Source organism: Henckelia pumila, chromosome 4 (assembly GCF_033568475.1).
Source record: "Henckelia pumila isolate YLH828 chromosome 4, ASM3356847v2, whole genome shotgun sequence".
Taxonomy (NCBI): Eukaryota; Viridiplantae; Streptophyta; class Magnoliopsida; order Lamiales; family Gesneriaceae; genus Henckelia; species Henckelia pumila.
The window spans coordinates 149,587,306-149,612,154 of NC_133123.1; the positions used below are offsets into that span (position 1 = coordinate 149,587,306).

The following is a 24,849-nucleotide window of genomic DNA, read 5'->3' on the forward strand; positions in this document are numbered from 1 at the left end:
TCCCTTGATCGGAATTCAAACCGACGGCGTAACGGAGCAAAACCAAAAATTCTAAACACATAAACATCATCACTACTATGATCATATCATCCTCAATTCTTCAGCTAAATTTCGAAATATGCAGCCCCTAAAAATCAGATTTCTGAAAAATTTTTAAAAAATCGAAAACATGTTCAAACGACGATCTTTTCTCGATCCGTCTTAGATATACTATCGTCGTATATGCTAGAATATGTTTATACAATCAAATCGTAATTCTAACAATATCATAAAATTCAAATATGGTAAACTTAGCACTCGAAGCTGTGATCGCAAATATATGCTCAATCGAAAATTCTACCGGACGGATTAAAAACTATCGAAGTTTTAAAGGAACAAAAATGGCTTGGAAAGTTTCTTCTCTATTCTCGCGTGTAATCTGATATTGGGGAGCTGAAGAATCTGATAATTCAACACACTACACGTATATACATATCAAGTTGCAAGGAAATTGCACTTTGGTCCGTAAACTTTGGCATAATTGCAATTCAGTTCCCAGACAAGCGATTTAATTCAATTTCAATCCTAAATAATTTAAGAATTATAGAATTTAATTCTAAACTCTAAATATTCTCAAATTAAATATTTTCGAATTAAAATTAAATCATTTCGGACCTTATCGCATTTTAGTCCTTGAATTTCTCAATATTTGCAAATTGGCCCTTGCTCGAATTTCATCCTCAAATTAAATTTTTGATATTTATAATCTTGGAATTTACATCTTAAATTCCATAAATATAAATTCAAATATTTTTAAGCTTTTAATTTAAGTATTCCGGATATTAACATCTTAAAATCCGAAAATCCTCAAATTAAATATTTTTGACCCGAAATTGAAATATATAATTTCCATAAATTCTTACATTCATTTTTTCACTCTTATTAGAAATTTAACTCTTAAATCCCGTCATTAAGAACTTAATATTTTCGGGCCTTACATTGACATTGTCTTTTTTGGAGGAAAATCGGTATCAAATATCATAAATATTGTACTAATATATAATATTTGAGTATCAAATGTGTTAGATCTGCTAAAAATATATGATTTTGAGTACTAAAAAAATATTGATATTAATGACACATTTATCTTATTTGGATGAAAATCAGTACAAAATATTGAAAATATGGTATTAATATATGATTTTTGAGTACCAAATATGTTAGATCTGGTACAAATTTATGATATTTGAGTATTCAAGCATATGCTACAATTTCATATTAATAAAGATGTTCAGGTTTTATAATCAAAATTTTATTTTTTTATACCCGATCTTGAATAATTAATGCTTGAATATCATATATTCTTACCATATTTTCAATGTTTTGTAACGACTTTCTATGATTTTTGAGTATTCAAACATATGTTACAAGTTCATGTTAATAAAGATATTAAGGTTTTTTTCTCAAAAAAAAAAAAGATGAAGAGGTTTTATACTCAAAATCTTATTTTTTATACCCGATCTTGAACAATTAGTGCTTGAATATCATGTATTCGTATCATATTTTTAATGTTTTGTATCGACTTTCATCTGAGAAAAAATATATCTGCCCAAAAAATTTAAATAACTTTTTTTCTGACAAGAAACGGAACATCAATTTAAGTTTAAATTTATGAACTGAACATTAATTTACCTAATCAAACAAAATATTTATCTGACCCACTACTGTCCACAATAATTGATGAGATATGTCTATTGCTTAAATGCTGATCACTTTTCCAAATAATACATTACATCTCTCTACTCATTGGGAACCGAAAACCAATTAGAATTTATAACCATGAAAATCGACGTGAAGAATTCGACGTTGGTTGCTCCGGCGGCGGCGACGCCGAACGTCAGCCTTTGGATCGCCAATGTTGATGTGGTGGCGGCCAGCTACCATGTAGCCATTGTCTACTTTTACCGTCCCACAGCGGCGGAAGACTTTTTCGATGCGACGGTGCTCAAGGATGCGCTTGGCCGCGCACTGGTGGCGTTCTACCCCCTTGCGGGGAGGCTGAAGAGGGATGAACATGGCCGGATGGAGATCGACTGTAACGCCGAGGGAGTGCTTTTCGTGGAGGCGGAGTGCGACGGTGTGGTGGATGATTTCGGCGACTTTGCTCCGACGATGGAGCTCCGCCGCCTCATCCCGGCGGTGGATTATTCTCAGGGGATCTCAAGTTACCCACTATTGGTGCTACAGGTATCGGGATGCATGTATTTCATGTGAAATGTGAATTAATTAAGTTGTGAGATTATTGTAATTAAGATCTCATAACTTACTTATCGAATCCAAAAAAATTATTTTTAATTATTATAGATATAACTTCAGTCGACCATCACGGATATCTATCACATGCTAGACATTCTCATATTTAAATTGTATTATTTTTTCTTCCAATCCATCCTTCTCAATATCAAGGGCTGGGATATCGTATCGAGCTACTGAATTATCGGGATATTATATTAAAATTTTTTCGATATACAAACATTTTTTCGTTATTACGAATTATTTTGGGTATATGTATCGTATAAGTATGGATTTTATCCACATTTACTGGGTTTTTTTAAAATTAATTTAAAAATAAAATAAAGTTAATTAAAAAAAAAAACCATATTTACCTCATCTTACCTACCAGCTACCTAACAGTTAATTATGACAAGCTAGACCATTGAATTCGATCTGACAATACCAAATCCTTCCGAATCGAATTCATCTCTCTTAAATACTCACTCCCAATTACACTGACCTATATATATATTTTTTTTCAATTTTTAAAAAATCATTGAGAAAGGAAATTATTTAATTTACAAACTTTCTATTAACTCTGTTATCTCGAAAAATGATTGCATGTTTTAATTGAGATACATTAATAAAAAAAAAAATTGTTAAATAGTACAAGCCAATATATTTGAAATGAACAAGAAAAGAAACATGACATGTATAATGGAAGGAGTATAAATCTACCTATCCAAATGCATCCTTTGTTTCTTTTTCAAAAACATATTGATTTTACTGTAACACAATCGAGCCAGGCAACGACTCATCTACCATTGTTAAATAGTTAATTTTATTGTAAAAAATTGCATATTGAGTTTGAGTTTGTTTTAAATAGTTTACATACAACTGGAGTATATATGCATATATGATTTCCGGTCCTTATTAACTGATACAATTTACGTTTCAAATTCGAGTAAAACTTTTTTGCATAAACTGAAACTAATGACAATAATTGAACAGGTGACTTATTTCAAATGTGGTGGAGTTTGCTTAGGCGTTGGGATACAACATAATGTGTCGGATGGAGTTTCTTGTCTCCATTTCATCAACACCTGGTCGGACGTATCTCGTGGCCTTGATATTACACTCCCCCCTTTCGTGGATAGGACCGTACTCCGTGCCCGCGATCCGCCCCAACCCAAATTCGAGCACATCGAGTATCAGCCCCCTCCATCCATGAAACTGATCACAAGCAAACTGGACGAATCCCCGGAGATAGCTGTTTCCATTTTCAAGCTAACCCGTGATCAGCTCAACGCCCTCAAGTCCAATTCGAAAGAGGAAGGGAACACAATTACTTATAGCTCGTATGAAATTCTGGCAGGCCATATTTGGCGATGTACATGTAAGGCTCGGGGGCTTCCTCAAGATCAAGTAACAAGACTGCACATTGGAACGGATGGGCGATCAAGGCTCCATCCCTCGCTTCCACCAGGCTACTTTGGCAATGTGATCTTCTCAGCCACTCCGATAGCCGTATCTGGCGATTTGGAAACGAAGCCCATCTCATATTCTGCAAGCAAAGTTCATAATGCGATAGCTCGGATGGACGACGAGTATCTGAGGTCCGCAATTGATTATCTGGAAATGCAGCCTGATCTGAAGGCAGCCGCTCGGGGGCCAAAAACTTTCAACTGTCCCAATCTTGGGATCACCAGTTGGTCCCGACTGCCCGTCTACGATGCAGATTTCGGATGGGGCAGGCCGGTCTTCATGGGACCAGGTGGGATTCAGTTTGAAGGTTTAAGCATCATCTTGCCAAGCCGAACAAACGATGGGAGCTTATCGGTGGCCATCTCTTTACAAGCTGAGCATATGAAGGTTTTCGAGAAGCTCCTGTATGACATCTGTGTTGGAAATCATCGAGTCACCGGAACAATTCGGGCAAAAATATGATGATAAATTCGATCGAATCGAATAAGAGTGGAAGCGATTTCATAAATCGTTGAGCATTTATATGAATATAAATTAATGAAAAATTACAAATAAAATTCTAGAAAACTAACTTCTTGTGGTTTTATTTTTTGTGTTCATGAATCGATGTGTGTAGGAATCACAGTGTTCCAGCACGATCTTTCTTTAACGGGAGTGAGTAGGCACTCAAAACACAAAAACAATCAAAATTTATAAATACAATGTTAATACATGACCGAACATGCATTAACAATCATAAATGTCTCTTTCTTATAAGAGTGTAACCAAGAAATTCCTTCATTTTCCTTTCTGTTGCATAATATTTTATTTACACATATAAAGCATTAACTTTAAGTTTTGTAAAACAGCAAACAAAAGAGCTGTTAAAAAAAATAAAAGGAGAAGAAATTGATATAAAATATCTGAAATGATAATTCTAAATACGAAAAATGATGATTTATTATATTTTGATATTTTTTATTTAACATTTCAAAATCTTAACATTTTAATTAAAAAAAATTTAATAATTAAATGGGCCCCATGCATTTCACAAATTTAGAGTACGTCCAACCACAAGTCAATTTTTAATTTTTTTTTTTATTAAAAATTGGATGCTGAAGCTCAGCTTGGGAATTAGAACCTACAGGCTGCAACGCGGGCAGCCTGCAGGTTCAATTTTTTTTAAAAGAAAAAAGTTGGCATTGCGGGTACCTTTAGAACGGAAAAATTTATCAAAATTTCGAATCTTTCTGAATCTCATTCTATTTTTGTCTAAAAAAATCCCGTCCCAACTAATATCGGGAGAGGAAGAGGGAGAGGGAATAAATTTTATTTTCGACGAAATTCTCGATCCGACCTGAAGTAATTTTTAAAATAAATTTTATTAATTAGTTTATTGACATATTGGGCTATAAGTTTATTGGGTTTTATCTCATCCAAAGATTAATTGTTGACTTATTTCACATAATTATATATAATTAAAATGATTGAATATTAAAATCACAAAATAACATTTTATTTTTTCCTATATATTTTTTAAAAATTATTAATAATTTGATTAATTCATATTTATAATTATTTAATGATAACAAATATAGAATAAGATGCAAATTGTCCTTCATCTATTTAACTAAATTTAATAGTTAATCCGTATTTTGAATGTAATTTGTACTCGAACATGTCACGCCCCGAAACCGGGCCTAGTTGACATCAGCATTGTTTAACAATTTAATATTGAAACAACAAGCCTCGTAGTACAAATCTTGCCAAAAACCAGTTTATTTCATAAACCATAACTGTTTTTACAGAGAAGAACACAAGTGCGGAAGCGATAACGTTGTAAGAAAAAACCTGAATAAATTCTTGAATCTTCCTGTCTCAACTTAATCACCAATCCCAAAACAGTTGTTGTTCTTGATCCTCTTATAACTGATCTTCTTCATTATCTGGGGAAGGAAGTAAGGGGGTGAGTGTTTTGGGAAACACTCAGCAAGTGGGGGCCGATCGGACATGATAAACACCAAAATATACACATGTACATATTATAATCTCGAAACAAATTAAGCATGTTGAACCTGACACAAATGCAAAGCAAACATTGAACTGATAATTATCTCATTTTTCGTGGTTTACTTATCAGTCCCCTATATGTTACTCCTCTAAGGGGCGAGACCAAAGGAACGGTTATTATAACCCATCGCATCACGGGCATATCAAATAAAATTATCAAAAATCCCTTAACCATTTCTAAATCGACTTTTAGCAATGCAATCCAAATAACTATAACATGTTTCGAATAATATAACAAATAGCCAACAAATATAATATCAAAGTGAAACGGATATCATGCCGATCGAATTTTCAAAAGCATATGTAATTTATTTTATAAAGCTCATCTCACTCAAGAATGAATATAAGTGTAGAAACTTATATCACACAATAGGAGTATGTTTTTCTTGAATCAAATGTGAATGAAACTTGCTGGAATGATCGAACATAAAAACTTTAAAATTATCGATCTTGTGCAGAATTCGATGCTCAAAAGTTGTAATATATACTCGGTCTTGGCCAACGGATCTTCGATCGATTCTTGGACATAAATTCAGCTACTGATGTGCTTTGAAATTGATTAGAAAAGGGCAAGAAATCTGATGCGCTTCCTGCTCGAGAATAGGATAGCAAAAATGATTTTTCGGATTTGCATATGCTTGAAAATCAGTCACCTTGCAGAAGCATTTTTGGCACGTTGAACCGTTGGATCGTGATAAAATTTGTACAAGACGTTTATGTAAAGGCATCTGGATTGGTTTATGCACGAAAAACAGAAGGTGCTCTCTTCTCGCATCAATTCTGTGTTGTACTCTTGAGAAGGATTTTTACAAATATCTAACCGTTGGATTTTGATATCTGTATTGGCAAAAAACGAATTCTGAACATGACCTTAAAACTTATGTAGAAATGCTCAAAATATAGGAGCTCATGTTTCGAATTTGGGGAGGTGTTTTGCTATATATTTGGATGTAATTTCTCCCTTCAGCTGATGTATATTTATAGGTTGCAAAAATACAGCTGAAAGGTTTCTCATTCATGGCCATTTATCCCCTTTCATGAGCTATTATTCTCTTTGATTTTTCTGTTACAACTCTTCCCATTCAGCTTTGAATTTAAAAATTATTGTGCATTTGGTTCTTGATTTCATCGGTTATAGTTGTTTCTTTATTGTTGTTGAAGGTTGAAGGTTGGGTCTTCACACAACATTTTATCAATAATAATTATCGGGTGCGCAGTTGATTTTCTTTTTCGATAAAAATGTGAAAATACAAGATTTTCATATTTTAATCACAAATTTTGTTGTAAAATTGAGTTGTACATGAAAACATTTTGTGAAAAAATTGCTTGATTTTAGTTCTTGCGTACAATATTTTGAGTTTCATAATCATCAAATTTAATAATAAACATATATAATGATCTTGGTATGCACTAATATGTTTTTTGGTTAAAATATGATTCTTATATGTTTTTAGATATATTTTATAAAAAATATATTAAAAAAATAGTAACAATTTTTTTTATTTTTCTGAAAAAATCTTGAACTATTATCCTCAATATTTCAATATTATATTTTTATAATTAAACATTTCTTTTTTTTAGACAAATAAAATTCTAAATAGTCTTTTTTAAAAAAAGAATAAAAAAATTTTGGACAATTTTTTTATTATGAAAAATTTATCGGGATATTCTCTCCCTAAACGACGGGATCCCGAAACATTCGGGATCCCAAATATTCGGGTCTCGACAAGTATTAGGTACAGGATTGGGAGAAAAAATAGTTTTCCGATTCTTATCGAGAAGAGAATTGGGAAGAGGGGTTATGAGACGGGTCTCTACCCGATTCCACCCCTAGTTACAATCATTGGATTCTTCCTCACTTCTCCCACACGCGCCTTTTACCCAATTATTACTATGGGCCCATTTGGTATAAATGATTGTCTAGGATTGTGGTTGGTTTCATTGGTTAATATGGTGTTTGGTACAATTTTTAATAAATCAAATGAATCCAATGTCCAAAGGATAAACTGATATAATTTGAAGGATAGTAAACTCATCTACCTCCCATATATTAACAATCCTTTTTGTAATCAGATCCCTATTTTCAATTCTACCCCTGCTCCTACACCCAAGAAAAAGAAGGGCCCACCATCTTGCTCATCCCATCTCCATGTAAACGATGGAAGAAAAAAGTTGTGTGTGTTAGGTTTCCTCTCACAGGTGCGAAAACATCAAAAATCGAACTCGTCCTCGTACAGAAGTAAAATCATACAACGTCTTAATTTCTCGGTAATTCCCCATGAAAACAACACAGCAGAAAACAACACAGAAAAATTATGTATATTTCTTTCTGGAATATTTCGAGAACACAAAAAAATGATGGATGAGAAGTAACAAATTGTCTACCCACCCACAATATTTCAAAAAATATCACAGAAGAATGGTTCGATATGAATAATTTACAGTGTGTTTGGATGTCTAAACAATATAATTTGGAATTGGATTTGGATTTGGATTTTAAAATCCATGAAATTGAAATTCCGTTTTGTGTTTGGCAAAAAGTTAAAATATATTTTTGAATTTGATAGTATAAATTTTGGATAAATGATATTTTATAAAAAATTATAAAAAAAAAACTTAAAATTTAATAAGTAAAATATATGAATTTATTATTAAAAATAATTTTATTGCTTTATAAACTCAAATCCCGTGAAATCCCGTGAAATCCGACCAATTTTGTCAAGATTTCACTTAACTAATTGAAATCCTATGAAATCACACCAAATACCAATCCCGTTTTGAAATCTCAAGTTGTCAAACACTTAAACGGTATTTATAATTTCAAATCCCACCAAATTCCGTCCAATTCCCGTGATCCAAACATAGTGTAAAGAAATATGTAGAAGTATTTGAAAGAAAAGGGTGAAAACTGCCTTACAAAATCCAATCAGTAGTTGAGATAAATAAATTAGGGCAGTACTTGCATTATATTTGAAGGGTAATTTAGTCCAAATGTACAAAAATTCTTAATTTATCACATCCACGAAAATCATACCAAACAAAATACTATTTAACACAATACATTATATTTCTACATCAATCATTCTTTTTATCATTTATGTACTAATCATTCAATAATCACATCCTTCGAACCAAACGTAGCCTAATTATAATACTTTCATCCAAAATTGATTGTTTGTTCAAAGCCCGAATGCTTTAGTTCTCGTTTGTTAATGTTGCATCGAGAGTTATTCGAGTCATATAATGTTAGATTTTCGTATAACAATGAAAAATTGTTGTAACATAAAAATTTGATCATGCTATCTCATATATGAGAAAAAAATGCTACACGTATGAGATATATATATATATATATATATATATATATATATATATATATATTTTAGTTTCAAGTATTCGTTTAGATAATTGTTTTACACTTTATGATGTGCATCAAATCATAGAGATATATTCTTAAAGATATCATACTTTTAGAAAACATCTATATATTTCATATAAATATTGTGTCATGTTAAATTTATCAACTTTTCAGTTTTTTTACAGCGACTAATTGAGTCTCAATTCATATCACATAGTTAACCTATGATCAGCACTAGTAACTACACGTAGCATGTTTGATTGGACTTTGAAGTAAACCTTTTGCTGCCTATTTATTGGTTTCTCCGACTAAATTATCGTGCAAAAGTGCATTAAGTGTTTGTAAAGTTTGCGTTTTTTTAAGAAAAAACAAAAAATTATTATAAAATATAATTTTTTTAAAAAAAATACAAAACTATAGCGTTTTCATAAATAAATAATCAATTAAACACAACAAACACATCAATTTTTACATGTGAGTGATATTTTCGTAAATTAAAAAAAAATCAAAGTCACAAAGTTAATGTCATTTTTGAAAATAAGATAACATCTAATGGTTAATTAAGAAAAGATAAGGTCGTATAAAATGACTAATTTACTTAATAATCTTGATTTTATTGTGAATTAAGTTATGATATGATCGTAATTTTATCTCAACTTCACCACTTAAGTGTTATTTTTTAAATTTAATGATCTCTATTTTAATAATATAGTAAGATATACACGTGATAATATAATCTGTTCAAAATTTTGTTTTCTTATACAATTAATTTAAGGAAAAATAGCTTTTTTGATCTCATATATTTGTCACTTTATAATTTCAGTCATTTATATTTTCATATTTCAGTTTTAGTCCGCTATTTTTATTTTTTTCGGCAATTTTAGTTCTTTTTCCAATGTGGCGTTGACATGGCACTAATTCAGTGCTGATGTCAAGCTGACATGTACAATGTCACGTAAGCATTTTCGAACAAAAAAGATCGAAATTGCCAAAAATGGGAACATGTAGGACTAAAACTGAAATATGAAAACATAAAGGACCAAAATTGCAAAGTGACAAATATACAGGACCAAAATCACAACAGATCAAATTTTTTAGATATATAATATGTATTATCAATATATAAAATATATTATTGATTTTTATTTAGATATTACCATAATAATCTAAATATATAATTATCTCATAATTATACTTTAAATCAAATAAATATCTCATACTTATATATTTATATATATACAAGCCTTAAATATATGGAACAATTTTCCATTAATACATTTGATTTCATATTTATGTTCTATCCCGTCATTTATCAAGAAGGCGTGCCGGGGACCATGGACCCATAATTAAAAGTTCCAATAAATCATAAATAATTAAACTCTTTAATCAATTTATCCAACTTATTAATTCCATTATTACTCCAATAAAAATACAAAACTGGACTCTTCTTAATTATGAAATATTTTACTTTAATAGATGAGCAGTCCATTGATATAATCATTACATATGAATTAATCCTCTATAGACAATTCGTAATTTGGAGGTAAAAATTTTCCGTTTACCTCTCCAATTATTTTATCCTCATTTAAAATTAATTTACTATTGAGTGGTTCAATTTATAATACAATTATAAATTAGTTGGGCCAAAAACTCGGTGCCAGAATTAACAAATGAGATTAGGGACACCTCTCCTCGATCAGCATTTATAATGACTGAGACACCTACCCGCCGAGTGTGCTTCTTTCACGACATGCTCTAGTCTTGGGTGTCTTTCTGTGGTCTTCTAGCCTTAGAATAGAAGAAGTCGTGTCCGCCCTAACTGACATCTAACTCAAGTGGAGCGCTTTCGGCGTCCAAGCGGATCTTCTCTTGACAGAACGAGAATGCGCGCTCATTTGATCTTGATCCTTGTGGAGCGAAAGTGAGACTAGACTAGATCTGCACGGCTCTCCTAATAATATCCATAAATGACTTGTTTTTGGTAATAGATAGTAGGATTCGAACCCATATGAAATTTTGACCATCTATCAGAGATGGCTCCCCTTACTAGTAAAGGGAATTGGAAGGGACGTTGTCTCTTCTTTCTTCCTCTTACTACTCCTTGCCTCTTCTGGAAATCGGCTCTATCTCTATCAATAAGCGCAAAGGGTGCGTGGTGCCCATGTTGACAAGACCCCGAAACCAAGGGATTGACCCGAAACGAAACAAGCCAAATGATTCCTATCCCTGCCTATCTGCCTAGACCTTCCTCCTTCCTTTTTAACTCGGTCAGGGTTTCCCCATTGCCGAAGATTCCTCACTGCTGAGACGGGGTGGGGCCTGTAGCTAAGAGGATTAGAGCACGTGGCTACGAACCACGGTGTCGGGGGTTCGAATCCATCCTCGCCCACAACCGGCCCAAAGGGGCAGTATCTTTCCCTCTTGGGGGGGTTTCTCTACAGGCCTCTTTTCATCCTTTCAATCCATATTTATTTTTTTTTGTATAGAAGTTTTAGTTATTGCCACTCTGTCTTTCGATGACGCTATCACTTACCAAAACCCCTACTTAAGCCTGCCTAGAATCTTGCTTTTGGGCAGCCCTCTACCTCTATAGAAGTAGGCTCCCTAGCAGGATGGAGGGCTAACGATACTAGGAAAGCCGGCAGAGTAAAGGGTTACTATGAAAAGGTTATCTTACTCTTATTCTTATAGTTCCATTCGAGTTGCCCTTGTTTGTTGTGTTGTCGGTCTAGACAAGGCGGTCCCTTGCAGCCCTTGTATAAAAAAAAATTAAATGGTATTTACAATATGATATTATAAAACGAGAAAATAAATAAATTAAAATATAACATATTGACTAAAAAATAAAACAGAAAAAAATAATATGATTTATATTCATTTGTACTAATTAGCTTCTGAATTATATTCGAAAAATATGATGAAAAATTATTTGTATAAAAGAAGAGTTGGAGTCTATTGAAATTTTCATAGGAGGTCTATGAATATTTTTTGAAAAAATATATTAAAAGATTAAGCATCTATTTATTTTTCAAATAAAGTTATTTTCTTTTTTAAGATATCACTAGAGATTGCATGTAATTACACTTGAGATCTCGAATGAAGTTTTCACGCATAGTTTTGGCAATAAAGTTTCCAACTTGAAAAGTTATTTAAAAAAAAAAGAAAAAGAAAAAAAGATTCCATCTTGAGAGCCTTCCATCGATTTCATAATCGTGTGAACCACATTAAGCAGCAAATGCAAAAGGCATCACTAGCATTTTAATTATCAATTTATGCAAATATATATCATTTGTTAGTTTCACAGATCGGGACTCGTGCATTTAAATTATTAAGTTTAAGTACAAGCAAATTATATCTTTTGGTGAAATTTAATTTTTTTTATTTATAGAGGAGGTTAGAAAATAAGGAAACAATTCAAAATAATTAACACCGTACCCTTTCAACACACCAAAGAAGATAAATATGAGCCACTTTATTTTATGATCTACGATATTTTTTAATTGATTGATTCCTGTAAGACGTACGGTCGAACAAATCCACAATAGAACAAAATCCACAATAGACGCTTCAGGTGCAAAAGATGAATAGAATGAATCGCATCCATCTATACAATTACATTGGGCCTCCGGTTCAAATCTACTGTCAAAATACCTAACTCGGCCAAAAAGATAAATAGAGCTCTTTCAATACACTAAATTGAACTATTATAACAAATGTTCTAAAAAATGTTAGACGGTAGGTAGGCGGCGATCTACTGTCAAAATACCTAACTCGGCCAAGAAGATAGATAGAGCTCCTTCGATACACTACACTGAGCTATTATAACCAATGTTCTAAAAAACGCTAGGCGGTAGGCAGCGGCGACCCACCACCGCCTAGGCGAGACCTAGTCGGATTTTTTAAAGCCTAAATAATAAATACCTTATGATATTCATGAGTTTTACTATAAAATATAATTTTTATGTCTTGTTTTTATCAGTTTTTGTACGAAACTCTTATAAAATTTTAATAATAATAATAATAATAATAATAATAATAATAATAATAATAACAACAACTATATAGATATTAATAGATATCAAGTGTCCATACGTAATATGAGATTTAATTTTATGCTTGAATTTTCTTTCTGCGCTTCTTCATTCCTTCTGTGTTAATTTGTTTCTCTCGTCGCGTCTTTTTTTTAGTTTTTTTTTAATTTTTTTTTAAAAAAATAATAACTGCCTAGACGGATGATTAGAGGTGTAGCCTAGCAAAAAAGCGAAAAGGTTGACAACAACCCAACGCCTAGGCGGGCCTAAACACCGCCTTTTAAAACACTAATTATAATTGTACGTGCCTCCATCATCTTGAACAATCACACCCACTCCGAAGGACTTCAAACAACGAATAACCGCTGCATTCATGTGTAACCGTAAATTTTTGTATAATATATGTTTATACTAAATTTTTTTTTTCTTTGCCTCTAAAAAAATAATATTTTTCTCATGAAATAATATTTTTTTTAGTTTTTATTTTGCTATATTTTATTTTTAGTAAAAATAAAGGTATTATGGGAAGGGAGGATATTTTGGGACACAAAATTCGGCATGTCTAGCCGTCTCGGTCTAGGTACCAAAAATAGTTACTGTAATGACCTCTTAGTTATAATATAGTACAATATATAATAATACAGATAACTATTATTTCTTTTGTTCGAGTTATGATACAGATAATTAATCAAATCACATCATTTGTTTTGTTACAATTTTTTGTACTCATTATTTATTTCAAATCAATCAAATCAATAACTATTTAATACGGTAAAAACAAATTATCCATCCAAAAAAATGTCACATGCAAAAACAAAATGTATTAAATTTATGTTTTATCAAGTTGTCATAGAAATTATTTAAAAATTATTTGTACTTTTGATTTGGAGGGGGGTGAGATTTGATTTGAGAAAATATTTAAAGGGTAGCTTTCAAATGACATCTTTCGTGGTTGTATATAAAATCCATCATAATTACTATTAAAATTGTTTGACTTATATAGAGTGAATTTGAAATTCACCTAAATTTTGTTCATCCAAACAAGCAAACGTTGAACATAATTCTCTGACAAACAAATAAAAATTACACATACATTTGTTTTCCTAATATATACAACATTGTAAAACAATACAGTTGATATAAATTTAATTACATGCAACCGTCCGAACAGGATGACATTGAAACTAATAACATACACACAATTCAGAATCCACCATAATCTACTAGAATTAAAATCCAAAAAGAGTTTTATTTGTTGGAGAAGACATACCCTGCCTCGGACGGCTATGGCTGCAAGCTCTTGTAGGATCCCTCAACGCTTGCAAAGATACCCTGAAACAAGTCATTTGTGTAGAGATTACCTACACAAGTACTTTGTTCGGACCACAAAATATCACCAAAAGGATGATGTCGCTGAAATAGAAATTTAGAAAATATGTTTTTGAAAATTTACCTAGTACAACAAGGCGTGCGTAACTTCAATCATCCTCTGTCTTTAGTATAAATATGACTTGAAAACCTTCATTGCCATAGCTCTGTTGTTCCTCACATATTTGCTCTGCCCACTCGTTGGTAGAATCACTACAAGAATCCAATTTAATTGTTCTAAGTGTTGGGAGTTCCCCAAATTCTTCAGGAAATTCCTCCAGATTTAAACTTCCAAGAAACAAGTGTTCAAGGATTGGAAAGTGTGTCTTGTCTGCTTGCCAATGTAGTAACTCACTCCCACCAATTCCCAGCTTCTTCAATTCAAGAAACTCCTCGTCTACTAGACGCCACATCCGGCCTTCAAACGTGCAGTTATGTATCCCAAGCTCCTCGAGATTAGGCAAAGAAGCCACAGTCGTCATATCATGTAAATGGCAGCCAATTAAAGTTAACTTTTTGAGAGAGAGTGGGAAGCTGAGGTGATTCAGAGATATTGGACCCGTCGAATGGAACCTTAGCAACTCCAGCTTATGAAAGTGGACAAGATTGTGAAGGCTGAAGTCGGCATCCCATCGCTCTGGTGTGGATTGAGGAGCATAAATAACTTGTAATGTCTTTAGATTGGGAGCTCTTTTATAAACCTCCTCTCCACACCTGAAGTCTATAACACCAACGAGAGAGTGTAGATTTTCCGAAATATGATGAGGATCACGCCCGTCTTTGCGATCATGAGGAGAAAGAGGATCACGTAGAAAAACCATATTGGAAAAGAGAACTCTGAGTTGTGGCAAGTCCCAGATTTCTGATGGCAGAATAATTCGATTACCAGGGCTAGTAAAGACAACCAAACTCTGCAGGCACCAAAAAAGGGGTATCGCATCGATAAATCTATACCCCAAGGAGTTCAATTTCTGCCCCTTCAGAATACATAACCGTAGGAATGGCATAGGCGAAAGTTGATCTTCATCCACTTCCAAATTCCACACTATTAGACGCGAAGCATACACGCGGGTAGTAGACCGTTTTTGTAATGCTTGCATCAATATGTCAAGGGGTCTAGCGGTTGCTAAGCCGAGGTTGCGTTCATCTATGACGGCGAGAAAATTTTCTTCTCGAGCTTGCTTCAAGCATAGGTCCCCCAAGAAATCATGCATACCGTGAATTTTTAGTTTACCTCGAATCCCAATTTCGTCAACAAAAATAAGGTTCCTGTCAATAAGATCTGTTATGTACTCATTCACAACCTCTTCCAAACTTTTATCTCTTATTGGTTTTAAAAAACCTTCTCCAATCAAAGACCAAGCAAGATTAGGTATGGATTGGCGATATTTGGAAATAACAGCTATGTAGAGGAAGCATGTTTTCAAATGAATCGGCAAATATTTATAACTCAGTTTTAATATCTCCATGCAATTCCCTTCATCCCCTGAGCTAATAATGGAGTTCAAATTTTCCATAGTGTCTTCCCATACCTCTCGTGTCTTGCTAGACTTTGCAAGAAGTCCACCGATCGTCACAATTGCTATTGGAATTCCTCTGCATTTTATCGCGATATCCTTTCCTAATTCTTCGAGTTCAGAAGGGCACTCTTCTTTCCCGAATACCTTGTCTCGCAACAGCATCCAACTTTGATCATAGTCCAAAAGTTCCATTTCAACAGACACAAGAGAGTTTAATTGCCTAGCCACATTTAAGTCCCTTGTTGTTATAATAATCCGACTTCCATTACTGTTATCGGGAAGGAACGCACGTATCTTCTCCCAAGCCTCAATACTCCATAAATCATCAATCACGATCAAATACTTTCTGTCGAATAAAATTTTGTATAGTCGATCTCCCAACTGATACTCACTCAGATCACTCTCTTGTTCCCTTCCATCGATTTCTGACAGCATGTCCAAAATAATTTGCCGTGCACTATATTTTTGAGATACTTTAGCCCAAGCACGGATATCAGAGTATTGCACAGTGTAGGCATTTTTGTAGACATTTTTAGCTAGAGTCGTCTTACCGATACCTCCCATTCCAACAATCGCTATGATTTCGCGATTTGATTGATCTCCCGTGAGCGCATCCATTATTTCAATCAACTTCTCATCAGAACCCACCAGAGTATTGTGGTCATTGGGAGCTAACCTTGATGAACCAATAGGCGAAAAATCTATCAGTGGCCGAGCTTCCTCCAAAGGCCTAGTAGCCTTTTTAATCCTCGTCACTTCCGTCTCAAACAAATCCTCCATCTCTTCTATAAGATTCTGGATATATTCAGAGAAGCCAGTGGAGCTTTCCGCCTCTTCGCCATTAAACCGTGCTAGAATTTGATCCAACACATGGTAGTCAATGATGCTGTCCGCTGCACGAGCCATGTCTGCAATTCGACTCCCCAATGCTGCAGCCATTTCTTCATGGTCTCTGTGCGAATAATCTTCAAGAAATTCTTGAAGGGAACGGACCTTTTGTAGCAGGGACTCGATCTGTATTATGTTCATATGTAGCTGTTGGGAAGGCTGCAAGATCGTCTCTAAAGTATGCATCAGAGACATTAGAGCTGCATAAGCCCACGTCGCCATCTACGAAGCTTGAATTTTCAGTAGCTTCTAAAACAGAAAACTAGAAATCAAGAATCCATCTTCGAATCTAATGCACGAAAACAGATAAAAGTGCAATCAAAATCATCAGACAAAAATATTTTTGCCAATGGAATAGATACTCACATATGACTTAGTTAATTAAAGCCGTTTTATTTTAACCAATGCAACAGTTGACTTTGCTTCCTTGGTTTCAATATGATTTGAACCATTAAGCAACAGCAAAAGATGACATGACTAGCATTTTTTAACTATCAATTTGTGCAAATAGATATTATTTGTTTATGCTTTTATTTCTCAATGAACATGATTTGGTCTGAGAGTTGAATTTGCTACAACAATGTTGTTACTCACGTATGAGGTTGTACAATATTTTAGTTAAACCAGAACAATCGAACAAATCAATCTAACTTGATAATTGTTGGTTCTATAATTTCGGTAAATAGCCTGTTTATTAAATTTATGAAAATATATAATTGGTAATTGATCTATTTATTTGGTTTTATTTTCTTGAAACCAAATACATGAGAAAGATTAGATTATTTCGATTCAAGCATTTTGGTTTAGTGAATAATTCATTCAGTTATATATATATACTAACTAGGAAGGTGCACGTGCGATGCACGTGATGAACCTAGAATTTGTTGAACAATTTCGAAAATTATAAAGGAATTTGATTGAAATCCAAGGGACGTTTATACCCTATATCTTTTAAGAAATATTTCTTTATGAAATTCTCTCTCAAGATATAATGGAGAAAATGTTCTATTATAGAACAAAACAAAACCGAAAAAATAAGACACTCTTTGAATCTGATGATGCCAACATATATATAGAAATTAAGAAACGATCCCGAACAGTTATAACTCTTCATCAAACAACACATCTTTCTAGGTTGATCCCCGTATTTTCGCAGTGATGATCATTATTCGTTATCAAAAATTAAATTTCTGAAAATATTAAATAAATTTCTGAAAATATTCTAACATAATTATATATACGTTTATTAATGTCTAGTAAATATTACAGATATCTAATCAATAATAGTCATAGATATTGTTTTCAAACTAAACAAACGGATATAAAACCAAAAACTGAAAAACCATAATGTTCATTATATTTATTATCATGGGCGGAGCCCACCCCAGAGCCCAGTCTAATTTTTTTTTTTTTTTATGTTTTTCGATTAGTATTAATATTTATATATGTGAACTTTTAGGCTCAACAATGATCTCAACCCAGATTAAATTTTTATTTATCCCATATTTTGTTCCAACTTATTTTTTAAATATATTTATATAGATTTGGTTCAGCTTGTTTTTTGAAATATATTTGTGGTCTTTGATTCACAAAATTATTTTTGAAAGAAAATAAAAGCAGATGATGAAAAACACATTCACTTCTTCAAATCATTTTCCAATTCAGGTTTCTTCTTGTCGTTCTAAAATATCAATTTTTATCTTTATTTTTGTGTTATTTAAATTTAAATTATATTTTCTTGATTACATTGATGTGTGCACTTGTGGGTTTCTTAGAAATAATTATGAAGTAAATTTATGATATTTTTTTAAAATTATTTCTTTTAGTTTCTAAAATTTTTTATAGATTTTTTTACATTTTTCATTGAAAAAAGGAAAATAATGTGTGTTTTCGAGTTATTTACTGAATTACTGGTAGAATTTATAAATACTATTTATTTCATTTAGTAAATGAAAATAGAAATTTTTTAATTTTAAAGTTTATTAGATTCTTTTATCATAAATGAGGTATTTTTTGAGCAGTTCACGTGTAAATATTTTCCGTGTGTTTACTTTAAACATCATTTTTTTTTTATGTGTAAATTGTAGTATATAGATTTAAGATTAATATTTTTTTAGGAAAAATTACTTTTTTGATCCTGTATGTTTGTCAATTTGCGATTTCAATCTTTTATATTTTCAGATTTCAGTTTTAGTCTGCTATCTTTATTTTTTTTGGCAATTTTAGTCTTTTTTTTCTGACGTGGCGCTAACGTGGCACTAATTCAGTGTTGTTGTGGAGCTGACGTATACAATTTCACGTAAGCATTTTCGAATAAAAAAACAAAAATTGCTAAAAATCGAAATATGCAGGACTAAAACTGAAATATGAAAACATAGAGGACCAAAATCACAAAGTGACAAACATACATGACCAAATTTATAGTTTTTCCAATATTTGTTATATTATTTATGCAAACATGATATTTTTTACAGCCCTCAAGATTTTTTTAAAGTCAGTCACTTGAAAAATTATATCTTAAGTAGTTTATGCTTTTTTTCATGTCAATATGTAATTTAATAGTTACCATTAAACATTTTGCAACTATTTATTGACTATAATCTAGTGTTATATTATATTTTAAGTCATTATTTTTTTTACCGGATCAATCAGCTCAGGGTTAAATATATTTTTTCTGGCTACTCTTCTGGGTAACTATAAGCATTGTTTGTTAAGTTTTCAAAACTAAACATAAGGGAAATAACCTCAAAAACCGAAAATACGAAAAATTTACAATTTTAGTTTTGTAAGTTAATCTATTTTGGCTTTTAGTTATGTGACTTGTCAAAGTTTAGTTTTTATCTAATAACTTCTAGTTTCTATAGAATATGGTTGAATCCGGTAGTTTCCTGCATAGCACTTGTGTTGAGAATAAAATTTAGATTACACACATTAAAATTCATTAAGGTAAAAAGAAATGAGAAAAATAATTAAAGAAAAATTATCCTAAAAAATCTAAATAGAAGGGAAAAATTTATTTGGTGTTCCCTTTATTTTTGTATGGAAAATTTGCATTTTTATCCCTTAAGTTTGTCACTTTGTGATAAATAAATTAGTTAATTGAATAGTCACATAAATAAATAATTAAAAAAACATATTAATTATGTAGTTTAGTAACGAATGATAGCCATGTAAATACACAAATCAAACTCACAGATTTATAGATGTAATATATGTAAGTTAATCTATTTTGACTTTTATTTATGTAACTTGTCAAAGTTTAGTTTTTATCTATAGAATATGGTTGAAACCGGTAATTTTCTGGATAGCAACTGCGTTGAGAATAAAATTTAGATTACACACATTAAAATTCATCAAGGTAAAGAGAAATGAGAAAAATAAAGCAAAATTACCCTAAAAACATCAAAATGGAAGGGAAAATTTAATTTGGTGTTCCCTTATTTTTGTATGGAAAAATTTGTATTTTTTATCCTTAAGTTTGTCAAGTTGTGATAAATAAATGAGTTAATTGAATAGTCATATAAATAAATAATTTAAAAAATATATTAATTATGTACTAATTAGCCATGAAGAGTAGCCATGTAAATTCGCATACCATTTAATTAGTTAATTGAATAGTCACATAAATAAATAATTAAAAAACATATTAATTATGTAATAGTTAGTAATGAAGAAGCCATGTAAATTCGCATACCATTTAATTAGTTAATTAGTTAATTGAATAGTCACATAAATAAATAATTAAAAAAACATATTAATTATGTAGTAGTTAGTAATGAAGGGTATTCATGTAAATTCACAAATCAAACTAACATATTTATATATGTAATATAATATAATATTTATATGTGTAATATATATTAATTATGTGGTAATTAATAATGAAGGGTAGCCATGTAAATTCAAAATCAAACTCACATATTTAGTTAATTAGTTAATTGAATAGTCACATAAATAAATAATTAAAAAATATATTAATTATGTAGTAATTAGTAATGAAGGGTAACCATGTAAATTCACAAATCAAACTCACATATTTATAATAGTAATAGATGTTACTCTGAATGTTGATGTAGATAAAAGTTTAATTTGAACGAATAGTTTGGGATTGAATTCCATACTACAGTTTTATTCATATCATTGGCACATGTAACTGCATAAATAAATTCACCATTATAATTCCATGCTAAAGAAAATTTAATTTGCACTTTTCATGAGCTAATTGAGCTTTAAAAGGAGTCTCTAGGTTTATTCCATGATTCTCATTGAAAAAGGATTTCGAGCTCCAAGAAAGTTATTTTCTAACAAAAAACCTACATAATTTCTTACATTTTTTTTAAAATTATGGCGTAAAACTCACGGCCGTTAATTTGTTACTTTTTCTTGCGTATTTGCTATATTATTTCGAGTTCGTGACAAAAAAAGGTGGTGAATCCAGGGGCGGACCCACCATAGGGCGAAGGTGGGCCACGGCCCGACCAAAAATTTTAAAATTTTTATAGTATATATATATATATGTATATAAAGTTTTAAAATATATTAATATTTTCCCCATTAAATGAAAGAAAATACGATGTGGCTTCCTGGATAGACATTTTTTTATAAACTTTGAAGACTCGGGTTCGAATCTTTGTACAAACTATTTTTGCCCTTTTACGGCTTTACCTATTTTATTAAAAAATGTAAATTATTGTTTCAAAAACTATATATATCTATGAAAAAAATACAGTTTTAGTCCTTATACTTTCACATCAAAACATTTTTTGTCCTTAAACATTTCAAAGTAACACTTTTAGTCCTTAAACTTTACAAATTGCAACATAATTAGTCCTTATAGTTTTTTTTTTATGATTAAATATATTTTTGGGAATAATTTATTATATTTTTAAATTATAGAGACCTAAATAAAATAAACAAGAAAAATAAAGATCATAAATAATCACATATCTACAACATAAACATTTGTTAGTAACATATTTTTTCTTTTTTATAATTTTATTATATGTAAATAAAATTTATTATGGTTTTTTTATTTTAACAAAAAATATCTACTTTAGAATATGGAGTTTTTGCATAAAAATCATCAAATATAATTTTAAAATTAAAATATCCTATAAATATTTTAATAAGAACATTTTTTAATGTGTTTTCTAATAATTTTTTAAAATAAAACTTATTCAATATCTTTCATACTAAATAAATGATTTGATATTAAATATGATTAATTATTTACTTTTATTTAATAATGAGATACGAACTAGATAAATTTTCTTAAAATATCAAATATAAATATGTAATATATATAATTATGTTCGTAAATATTAAACATTAATAATAAATTACAAAAAATAAAAAAATACATATGGTAGAAAAACTAATCTTGAAACTCTAATTTTAATTTTAGTTTTTAATTTTTTTTTCAATTTGAATATAAAGATAAAACATAAAATATTTCTTAAAAAATAGAATTTCATTTACTACTTTTATATTTTATCTTTTCACAATATTTTATTATTAATTTTATTCATTTTTAGTCCCTAAAATTTAATAATATCATAAATTAGTCCTCACAAATATATTTTAACTATAAAATAAATGACAATGACTAATTTTGTTACAATTTTTAAAGTTTAAGGACTAAAAGTGTTGTGTTGAAATGTTTAGAGACCAAAAATGTTTTGATATGAAAGTATAAGGACTAAATATGTATTTTTTCATATATCTATTTATATAATAAAAAAGTGCAAACTAATAAAAAATGGGTTATTCATAAAGTGAAAATCCATATTCTTGTAATAATTTATCTAAATTATTTATTTAATTAAAATTTTAAAACTTTTTCTCTATTATTATATAGAATAAAAAATTACAATCTAATAAAAAAAAATCTACTCATCATGAAAAGTGAAAATCCATGTTTTTCTATTTTTCTTATTCTAAATTTCCTATAAAATCATATAAAATACGAGATTTCAAACTAATAAAAAAATGAGATATTCATCGTGAAAAGTGAAAATCATTATATTTTTCTCTAAATATAAAATAAAAATTCAAACTAATAAAAATAAAATGAATATTCATCGTGAAAAGTGAAAACTCATATTCTTATAATTTTCTCCTTCTAAATCTAAAGATTTAGAAAAGCCCCACCCGCTTGCACGACTACACCAAATTTCTCAATTCTCACAAGATTTTTTAATGCTAATTTTGGGCATTTTCGATATTGTGATATGCCGATATATACATGTTTTCTGCTAAATTTATTTGATTGAGTTAATTTAGATTTTGTTCAATTAATATTTTGGATTGAATTTAATTTTTTTTTTTATCATTATTAGTTGCATTCTGATTTGAATGATTTTTTATATTATATTATATTATATATGTATATTAATCAACCGTAAGAAAATTTTAATTTCTAATATATTAATATTTTCCACTCTTCAAATCAAAAATTGAGTCGCACATGTTTTGAATCAAATTTTAGAAATTAGACCAAGAGGTGAGTAGCGAATGAAAGATTGTACGTTTTGTCTATATTTTGTTGGAATTAATGCAAACTATTAATTAATCAGAATTTTCTGGTTGGATTGAAATAAAATAGTTGGAGCAAACAAAATATTACGTTCATCATTTTCATTGTTCTACTTAATTATTATTATTTTTTAAAATATTATTCAACTTAATTAAAATCACATCCATAGCTAAATTTTAATATTTTAACATTTAGCATTTGTAGTATTGTATTGATCAACTCCCTAGATTTATTTATTTGTGTCAATATTTGGTAAATACTAAAAAAATTATTATATACGACCTTGTTTTTAGGGTGATACTGCTTGTTCTTATTATTTCAGTTTCTACAGCTACTATAAGACTGTTATTCTCAGCTATGAATGTTGTCAAAACTAGGTTTTGGAGCAAAATGAATGAATATTTTCTCTCGAATGCATTGATGATATTTATTGAAAAATACATGCCAATTTTTTTTTATTGATAATTCATTGAAGATTTTAAAATTTTTATAGAACGTCGAATTCATTTTAGCTATAAAGATATTTGTTAAAAACAGTGTAATTTTTATCTTTTATATTTTAAACTTTTATCTATATTTTGTAAGCGACCCTCTCAAGACTGAAAGTCTAGATCCGCCCCTCGGTGAATCAAAGTGTAGGTTTAAAAGCCTCTCAAACTAATAGGCGCCAAAATGGCTCCCGTTTTTCGCCCCATGTACCAGCAACTGGGCACCATCTCAAATTCCGCAAAGTGTGCCTCAATAGCAAATTATTATCTTTCTTTTATTACAAAATAGCTTATTTTGTCCTTTACAGTTTTCATTTTTGGTCATCTAAATTATTAAATATATGTGTTAATCTACTATCTTTAAAAAAAAAACAAATATATATAGTTCTTTTTTTACATGTTCGTGTTCATGTATCTAATGCCATTTAAGTATTCACATGAAAAAATAACTAAAATTTTAAAAAACAAAAACAAAAACAAAATCGCAAAAAAGAAAAGAATAAATGAATAGGGTTGAATTTGACAATCCAAATTATCAAAATTGGTAAATAAAATAAGCGACATTCCATTATTTCTATATTTTAATTATTTTGAGTTTGATTTTAATTAGAATAAGTTTGTTTAAAAATAAATTTATGTAATATAATAATTCTAACTATAACATTATTTTTATATTAAAAAATAGTAGTATAAAAGTACAACTTAAAGCTTATATTTTTCAATTTATGTTATCATATTACAAATTTATAGAACATAATGAATATAGGTAAATTAATTAAGTTAATCGTTTAAATATTGTAAACCTAAAAAAATTAATTTGTATACATTCGTAAAAGTTTCATAAATAAATATTTGATGAAAGAAAAAAAAAACA

The 24,849-nt window shown here is 30.2% G+C and overlaps 2 protein-coding genes across 2 annotated transcripts; one reads left to right on the forward strand and one right to left on the reverse strand.

Annotated features, from left to right (window-relative positions):
- The first annotated feature begins 1,775 nt into the window (after positions 1–1,775).
- On the forward strand, positions 1,776–4,292 carry LOC140865096 (shikimate O-hydroxycinnamoyltransferase-like). The gene is made up of 2 exons (XM_073269602.1): positions 1,776–2,226; positions 3,265–4,292. The coding sequence occupies exons 1-2, from the start codon at positions 1,819–1,821 to the stop codon at positions 4,198–4,200; spliced, it is 1,344 nt and encodes a 447-aa protein (XP_073125703.1). The 5' UTR covers positions 1,776–1,818; the 3' UTR covers positions 4,201–4,292.
- Positions 4,293–14,827: 10,535 nt separating this feature from the next.
- On the reverse strand, positions 14,828–17,174 carry LOC140862047 (putative late blight resistance protein homolog R1A-10). Its single transcript, XM_073265052.1, has 2 exons — positions 14,900–17,174; positions 14,828–14,832 (listed from the first exon to the last, which is right to left on the reverse strand). Exons 1-2 carry the CDS (start codon positions 17,172–17,174, stop codon positions 14,828–14,830), a joined length of 2,280 nt encoding a protein of 759 aa, XP_073121153.1.
- Between the last annotated feature and the right edge of the window lie 7,675 nt (positions 17,175–24,849).